The following is a 10,000-nucleotide window of genomic DNA, read 5'->3' on the forward strand; positions in this document are numbered from 1 at the left end:
TAACACTCTGGTGGTTATTCAGATTTTTCCTTCAGTGCTAGATGAGGAAAGTTGCTAGTTGCCAAGTGGTTGCTAGGATGAACCTAGGTGGTTGCTAAGGTCTTGCTGTGTAGGTGCTACGGTATTCCAGGTGGTTGTTGGGGTGAAAGCATGTATTTATTTTTTGCTAAAGTTTGAAATTGTACTGTTTGTCTGTTTGTATTGTGATCAGGCTGAATACAGAGCGCTACCCCAGGCTGGTGGAGTATTACGAGCTGGTGAAGGAGCGTCCCAGCGTTAAAGCCTCATGGCCTCCACACTGGCTGGAGAACCCTCAGAACCAGGACACCATCAAGGACCTGTGAGGAACCTGTGAGGAACCCAACACTCACAGAGCAGGAGTCACCGGTTATCCTACCATCCAATGAGGAAATGTTAACGCTCACTAATACAGATTTTTGGGCTTTTTTGCATATATTTGGTAATAATAACTACACGCGAAATAAGAATGAATGTGAATTAATGCCATTTCCAGCTAAGTTCTCACCATCAGACGCCATCAGATGAGCTTTAGATGAGGAAACCGACTTTCTTCTCATGTTTAATGTTCACCGATATACACTGAAAAAAAAACTGTACAGTTATTAAACTTAAACTAAAACCTGGTTAACATGAAATGTTGAGCTTAAACATCAAATAATAAGTTAATAAATTTTTAACAATTGTTACTCTGTTAATATCACACATTTAATGCGCTCTAAATGTGTAGTTAGCCTGTTTACCTGTTGTTGTTGTTTTTTATTTAAAAGCTGCATCATTTTTTTTTACAGTGTAGTTTTTCAAAATAATAACTACATCATGTTTTCGCTTATTAGACAGCATGATATCTAATCTAATGAGCCTCATATGAGAACTTTAATCTTCCGTTACATTTTATATCTTCACTAAAGCACCTTTTCTGGCCTTCTTTGAATTTTTACTGCTATAAACTGCACTATAAACCAGATTAGGCTTTAAAGCAGTGCTAATCTGTTCCCGACCATGTGCACTTAAACCCGAGACCCGCTGCCTTTAATCTGAGACTAATGTGACCTGGTATGTGTGAGTAAATGTTCTGTGATGTCTGTAGTGATTGTATCTGCTCTGGTTCCTGTCGAGTGTCACTGTGAGCATGTTAATAAAAGTTAACCCTGTAGAGTCCAGCGTTTCTCTAAATCTGTATTGTGGCGTGGTGGAGAAGGGGGAGACAGTGAACCGATCCATTTTGACAGAAAAAGGCTCTTTTAATTCGATGCCTTAGCACGTAATCACCCAAATGGGTAAATGGACCTCTCTCCCACGCAGCACACGAGGAAATGACATCAACAACAATACAACACACGCACACGGCAGGTGACAACTTATACATTACAACTACATAAACCGGTAAGGGAAGACTCAAGCTACATAACACACATAACCAAACACATAACTAATAAATACATGCGCCAACATTACACATAACAGGAACCAATACCGGAGCCGCAGGGGCTCATGGGAAGTAGCACCGTCCCCCTTTGGGCCGACGCTACAGTATTATACATTTACATTCATGGCATTTGGCAGACGTTCTTATTCAGAGCAACTTACAGTTTGTAATTTTACACAAGTAGGCGAAGGCGGTGTTGGGAGTCTTGCCCAAGGACTCTTATTGGTTTAGTGTAGGGTGGTTACCCAGGTGGGGCACTGAACCCCAGTCTACAGCGTAGCTTGTGAGGGTGGTGTTAGTCTTGCCCAAGGACTCTTATTGGTTTAGTGTAGGGTGGTTACCCTGGTGGGGAATTGAACCCCAGTCTACAGCATAGAAGGCAGAGGTGTTACCCACTACACTAACCAACCACTTTACAATGTACAATGAGTTCATGTTACAAACACCTGAAAAACCAGTTAGCATTAGAGCAGTATTACACACACACACACACATCTACAGACATATCTTTAGAATGATTTGTTTTTGTAACAAAACCTTGTATCTCAAAAATAGAGACTTTACAGCAGAAGGAAAAAACTTAGTTCACTTTTAATGTAAATCAATGGAACCAGGCGTCTTTCCGAGTAATTCTGGGCCGTTTCCTTTGGTTCATCCATCATGAAATTTACACTTACTGTAATGGGGACCAAGCATTTTCCAATTATGATCAAAACTGACAAATGACAAAAACAGAGATACAAGGTTCTCATAGTCATATATAGAAACAAACTACTAGATATATAAATGTTGAGTTTCTGTGTTGAGCGAAACTGAAAACATTCACAATTTAAAAAAAGACCTGCAGTCAGTTCTATAATAATTGGTGGACACTAAAAAAACTGGAAGTAAGAAACTTTGAGGTCAAATGAAAACGTGAGGTATTTTAATCTGAACAGAACACAAATCACCTTAATGAAGCGGCAGCTTTCCTTTTAAACCACAACAATGGTAAAGTCTGACCGCTTGAAGTGTAAACAGCTCAGAACTGTTACAGGATTGAACTATGTTCTGCAGTGGGCTGAGAACCGAGAGGTGTGTGTGTGTGTGTGTGTGTGTGTGTGTGTCTGTGTGTGTGTGATTCGCCCGCAGTCATGAAAACACTCAAGAAACGAGGACCTCTGTTGGCAAACTTGGGTATGACTTGTAATAATATTTATAGCCACATATTTTTAAACTTGTCACCTGAAATTTATTCACTGCAAAATAAAATAATCATTAAAAAATAGATTTTATTACACCAACTTTATTTACACTTTTAAAACAGCTCCAGTGCAACACTTAGGCCTAACTGACTGAGATCTTCATAATATTAAACATTATTAAAGGTTTCACCAACCCTTCTCTGACTGAGTACCACCCATAATAAGACTAATTTGCATATATTTATTTACTGAACGAGTTGAAACTGCGCTAACAATAAAAAACACAATGAAGTATTCAGATCTAAGACATTTACAGCATTACGCTGTGATTTGTTTAGACCCAGGACATTAATAGAGACATAAACTAAATATATACACTATATATACTGTCCTGAACCCTAAGCTGTCAATTTACACTTCTGAAAATGATACATTATGCACTTTTTCAGTGTTTTTTAAAGATCTTTTTGATTTCTTTGGAAGTGAAGTTGAACGATTTAAGACAGACCTTTGAATAAAAAAATCGGACCCATGTTTTCACGTCACTACGGAAATGCAGAGCTTTAATCCGTGGGTGGAGCCTCATGGCCACATATTGAGCAGTTAGATCCCATTGTTTTGATGTACATGTGTTCCTAAGTCTGAAGAAAGTCAGTGAGGAGCATTAAGAATTGTCATATTTTCTGCAGTTCAACAGATTTTAGTGTTTTATAGACACTAGTGAAACAGTCACTACGGAAACAGACACCAGTGAAACAGACACTAGTGAAACAGTCACTACCGAAACAGACACTAATAAAACAGACACTAGTGAAACAGACACTAGTGAAACAGTCACTACCGAAACAGACACTAATAAAACAGACACTAGTGAAACAGTCACTACCGAAACAGACACTAATGAAACAGACACTAATGAAACAGACACTAGTGAAACAGACACTAATGAAACAGACACTAGTGAAACAGTCACTAATGAAACAGACACTAATGAAACAGACACTAATGAAACAGACACGAGTGAAACAGACACTAATGAAACAGACACTAGTGAAACAGACACTAATGAAACAGACACTAATGAAACAGACACTAGTGAAACAGACACTAGTGAAACAGTCACTACCGAAACAGACACTAATAAAACAGACACTAGTGAAACAGTCACTACCGAAACAGACACTAATGAAACAGACACTAGTGAAACAGTCACTACCGAAACAGACACTAATGAAACATACATTAATGAAACAGACACGAGTGAAACAGACACTAATGAAACAGACACTAGTGAAACAGTCACTACCGAAACAGACACTAGTGAAACAGACACTAATAAACAGACACGAGTGAAACAGACACTAGTGAAACTGTCACTACCGAAACAGAAACTAATGAAACAGACACTAGTGAAACAGACACTAGTGAAACAGACACTAATGAAACAGACACTAGTGAAACAGACACTAATGAAACAGACACTAGTGAAACAGTCACTACCGAAACAGACACGAGTGAAACAGACACTAGTGAAACAGACACTAGTGAAACAGTCACTAGTGAAACTGACACTAATGAAACTGACACTAGTGAAACAGTCACTACCGAAACAGACACTAGTGAAACAGTCACTATCGAAACAGACACTAGTGAAACTGACACTAATGAAACAGACACTAATGAAACAGACACTAGTGAAACAGACACTAGTGAAACAGACACTAATGAAACAGACACTAGTGAAACAGTCACTACCGAAACAGACACGAGTGAAACAGACACTAGTGAAACAGACACTAGTGAAACAGTCACTAGTGAAACTGACACTAGTGAAACAGTCACTACCGAAACAGACACTAGTGAAACAGTCACTATCGAAACAGACACTAGTGAAACTGACACTAATGAAACAGACACTAATGAAACAGACACTAGTGAAACAGACACTAATGAAACAGACACTACCGAAACAGACACTAGTGAAACAGACACTAGTGAAACAGACACTAGTGAAACAGTCACTACCGAAACAGACACTAATGAAACAGACACTAGTGAAACAGACAATAATGAAACAGACACTAGTGAAACAGACACTAGTGAAACTGACACTAGTGAAACAGACACTAGTGAAACAGACACTAGTGAAACAGTCACTAGTGAAACTGACACTAATGAAACAGACACTAGTGAAACAGTCACTACCGAAACAGACACTAGTGAAACAGTCACTATCGAAACAGACACTAGTGAAACTGACACTAATGAAACAGACACTAATGAAACAGACACTAGTGAAACAGACACTAATGAAACAGACACTACCGAAACAGACACTAGTGAAACAGACACTAGTGAAACAGACACTAGTGAAACAGTCACTACCGAAACAGACACTAATGAAACAGACACTAGTGAAACAGACACTAGTGAAACAGACACTAGTGAAACTGACACTAATGAAACAGACACTAGTGAAACAGACACTACCGAAACAGACACTAATGAAACAGACACTAGTGAAACAGACACTAATGAAACAGACACTAGTGAAACAGACACTAGTGAAACAGACACTAGTGAAACTGACACTAATGAAACAGACACTAGTGAAACAGACACTACCGAAACAGACACTAATGAAACAGACACTAGTGAAACAGACACTAGTGAAACAGACACTAATGAAACAGACACTAGTGAAACAGTCACTATCGAAACAGACACTAGTGAAACAGACACTAGTGAAACAGACACTAATGAAACAGACACTAATGAAACAGACACTAGTGAAACAGTCACTATCGAAACAGACACTAGTGAAACTGACACTAGTGAAACAGACACTAGTGAAACAGACACTAATGAAACAGACACTACCGAAACAGACACTAGTGAAACAGTCACTAGTGAAACTGACACTAATGAAACAGTCATTACTGAAACTGACACTAATGAAACAGACACTAGTGAAACAGACACTAATGAAACAGACACTGATGAAACAAACACTAATGAAACAGACACTACCGAAACAGACACTAGTGAAACAGTCACTAGTGAAACAGACACTAATGAAACAGACACTAGTGAAACAGACACTAATGAAACAGACACTACCGAAACAGACACTAATAAAACAGACACTAGTGAAACAGTCACTACCGAAACAGACACTAATGAAACAGACATTAATGAAACAGACACGAGTGAAACAGACACTAATGAAACAGACACTAGTGAAACAGTCACTACCGAAACAGACACTAATGAAACAGACACGAGTGAAACAGACACTAATGAAACAGACACTAGTGAAACAGTCACTACCGAAACAGACACTAGTGAAACAGACACTAATAAACAGACACGAGTGAAACAGACACTAGTGAAACAGTCACTACCGAAACAGACACTAATGAAACAGACACTAGTGAAACAGACACTAATGAAACAGACACTAGTGAAACAGTCACTACCGAAACAGACACTAATGAAACAGACACTAGTGAAACAGACACTAATGAAACAGACACTAATGAAACAGACACTAGTGAAACAGACACTAATGAAACATTAACTAATAACAATAATTCATAGCAGATACTGAATAATTCACAGTTTATACTGAATAATTCATAGTAGACATTGAATATTTAATTTTAGTAGTTGTTATTTTAGTGGGAACACCACGCTCCTCCCATTCGCGTGTCAAACAGGTTTGCCCCACTCAGTGAATCACCCACTGTGAAGCCTGTTAAAAGTACTCTGGTCATAGGAGACTCGATTGTCCGACGCGTGAAGTTAGCTACTCCTTTAGGGGCGCCAGCGGTTACAGTTAGATGGTTATCGGGAGCCAGAGCGCCGGACATTAGTGGCAACCTTAGATTAGCTGATAAGAGATATTCGAGGATAGTTATTCATGTAGGGGCCAATGATATCCGTCTGCGGCAGTCTGAGGTAACTAAGGCTAATATTACAGGGGTGATTAAACAGGCCCAGACGATGTCCGATGCCGTAATCTGCTCTGGCCCCATCCCAATGCAGCGCGGCGCTGAAGCCTACAGCAGGCCTACGGCGTTAAACTGCTGGATGTCCAAGTGGTGTTCCGAAAATCAAGTGGGCTTTATAGATAATTGGTTACGTTTTGAGGGCAAGCCTGGTCTTAGAGGTGGGGATGGTGTCCACCCCACGCGGGAGGGTGCTGCCTTACTTTTGTGCAGCACAGCTCATAGTCTTTTAGTTAGTCGGCAGAGTAGTGTAAACCGCTGCTGACAGTCCAGAGCCGGGACCAGGCCGCAGACAGACAGGCTAAACCGACCGTCTGAGATCCGCCTTGAGGCGTCACCCAAGATTAACCTTATTGAGACTGTGTCTTTGCCCTGAATTAAAACTAAATGTAATCATAGAAAAACTCAATCAGTCTGTTTAAATAACCTTATCAACATATATCCATGTTCTGATGATCGCACTAACACCTTAGATCTAAAACTTGGACTACTTAATATAAGATCATTAAACTGTAAAGCAGTCGTCGTAAATGAAATTATAAACGATCATAAATTTGACTTTTTCTGTCTCACTGAAACGGGTTAGACCAGATGAATATTCAGCTTTAAATGAAGCCACGTCTGTAGGCTATAATTATGCACATAGGCCAAGATTATCAGGCGAGGGAGGTGGAGTCTGTGTAATATACCAAAATACTCTCGATATCAGTCAGAAACAATGTGACAACTTCACTTCCTTTGAGTTCACAAAAAAGAATGCGTGTTCATTATTTAACATTTACAGGCCACCAGGGGGCGACTCTGAATTTATAAAAGAATTTAGTGACTTCGCTGCAAACCTGGCTGTGTGTAATGATAAAGTAATAATTGTAGGAGATTTTAATATTCACTTTGAGAAGGTAGACGACGCATTAAAAAGGGCATTTACCTCAATCCTAGACTCTGTTGGTTTTACCCAAAATGTAACAGGGCCGACACACGACTGTCGTCATACGTTAGATTTAGTTTTGACACGAGGTCTTAACATAGACAAGCTTAATATCTTACCGCAAACCACAGCGATCTCCGACCATTACTTAATTTCATATGAGCTACGATTTAGCCATAATATATATACGTCCCCTCGTTATTCAATAAAGCGCTCAATAAAACCTTTTACTGCCCTACAATTTATAGAAAATCTCCCAGAGTTATCAACCCCAGTCTCCACTCCATCAGATCCAATGGAACTAGATTTACTAACCGATTATTTAGAAAATACCTTACGATCCACTTTAGAAAACGTGACCCCACTTAAAATAAAAAGAATAAGGCAGAAAAAGCCCCGTGGTACAACGATAAAACCTGGACCTTAAAACAAACAGCTCGGAAATTAGAGCGGAAATGGCGTCAAACCAAACTGGAAGTGTTCCGCTCTGCCTGGAAGGACGGCCTTATAGAGTATAGAAATGCTCTCACTGAAGCTCGCTCAGCATATCTGGCCTCGCTGATCGAGAATAATAAGTATAATCCCAGAGTTCTGTTTAATGTGATTTCCCAAATCACACAAAATCAGGCAGGTAATGAACCAGAAATCCCAGCAACTCTCACCAGTGAAGTTTTTATGGACTTCTTTAATAATAAAATTGATAATATTAGACGACAAATTCAACCCACAGTATCAAATTCAAATCCAGCTTTGCTGCCGTCTGACTTGGCTGATATAGAACAAAACACAGCTGTAGAAAAGAGCCTGGAAACCTTTCACCCCCTCCCACAGCTGGAGCTAGGGAAGATTATCTCCTCTGCAAATTGCACAACCTGCACACTCGATGCAATTCCCTCAAAATTACTCAAAGAAGTACTGCCAGTGATTATAAACCCTATCTCAACTATTGTAAACTCATCCCTTAGTCTGGGCCATGTTCCCAAAGCTTTAAACTAGCAGTTATCAAACCTCTGATCAAGAAACCAAATCTTGATGTCGCCGTTTTGTCCAATTACAGGCCTGTTTCTAACTTACCGTTTATATCTAAGATCTTAGAAAAAGCTGTGGCCCAACAACTTAGTTCATATCTACACAAGAACCATATATATGAAAATCCAGTCTGGATTCAGGCCACACCACAGCACTGAGACGCTCTAGATAAGATAACTAATGATCTTCTTCTTGCCTCTGATCAAGGCTACATATCTCTCTTAGTGCTACTTGACCTCAGCGCGGCTTTTGATACAATAGACCACAATATTCTCCTAGAAAGGTTAGAAAACATGGTTGGAGTCACAGGGACGGCCCTATCATGGTTCAGATCTTACCTATCAGAACGTTATCAGTTCGTTAGGGTAAACAATTTATCTTCCAATTATTCAAAAGTGAGATTTGGAGTTCCGCAGGGGTCTATATTAGGACCATTACTATTTACACTATACATGTTACCGTTAGGCACAGTTATAAGTAACCATGGCGTAAACTTTCATTGTTATGCAGACGATACTCAACTGTACAGATCAGCCAAGCCTGATGACCAATACAGGTTAAAGAAAATGGAGGACTGTGTAAAAGACGTGAAAGGCTGGATGTCACGCAACTTTCTCCTATTAAACAGTAACAAAACAGAGGTTCTCCTTCTGGGTCCAAAATTAGCAAGAAGTAAATCACCAGATTTAATCTTAAATCTCGCCGACTTTCCAGCCGCACCTGGATCAGCAGCTAAAAATCTCGGCGTTATAATAGATTCAGATTTATCACTCGATCAACACACAGGCGGCATCACTAGGACAGATTTTCTACATCTTCGCAACATTGCCAAGATCAGAAATGCCCTGTCCCTGCGTGATGCAGAAACACTAGTACATGCCTTTATTACTTCCAGGCTAGACTACTGTAACGCGCTACTGTCAGGATGTACGAGCAGGAATTTAAACAAACTCCAACTAGTCCCAAACGCCGCAGCCAGGGTCCTCACTAAAACTAGAACATCTGATCATATCAGTCCAGCGCTATCATCACTTCATTGGCTGCCTATTAAATTCCGTATTGATTATAAAATCCTTTTACTGACTTATAAAGCCCTACATTGTCTCGCTCCTGAGTACCTGCAAGACCTTATTTCTCATTATGAGCCATCACGACTACTCAGATCCCAGAGCGCTGGCTTATTAATAGTTCCTAGAATTCCTAAGGCTGCAGCTGGGGGAAGAGCTTTTTCTTATAAAGCCCCCAAACTCTGGAATGATCTTCCAGAAACTGTTCGGGACTCAGACACAGTCTCAATCTTTAAGACTAGGCTGAAAACACACTTGTTCAGTTCAGCTTTTGGTAGCTAATGTTCCCCCTAGATAAAGGCAGCAGATCCAGGGGTCCATGGACACAGGGAATT

The 10,000-nt window shown here is 39.9% G+C and overlaps 1 protein-coding gene across 1 annotated transcript in view; it reads left to right on the forward strand.

The window, feature by feature from the left end:
* The window catches only part of LOC108413231 (glutathione S-transferase A-like), a 10,846-nt gene extending 9,670 nt beyond the window's left edge, over positions 1 to 1,176 (forward strand). Inside the window, exon 4 of the mRNA XM_037542877.1 lies at positions 212 to 1,176. Coding sequence (XP_037398774.1) covers positions 212 to 344 — 133 coding nt within the window. The 3' untranslated portion in view covers positions 345 to 1,176. The remainder of the gene's footprint in view (positions 1 to 211) is intronic.
* Positions 1,177 to 10,000: the final 8,824 nt, after the last annotated feature.

The sequence above is a fragment of the Pygocentrus nattereri genome, chromosome 11, assembly GCF_015220715.1.
Source record: "Pygocentrus nattereri isolate fPygNat1 chromosome 11, fPygNat1.pri, whole genome shotgun sequence".
Classification (NCBI taxonomy): Eukaryota; Metazoa; Chordata; class Actinopteri; order Characiformes; family Serrasalmidae; genus Pygocentrus; species Pygocentrus nattereri.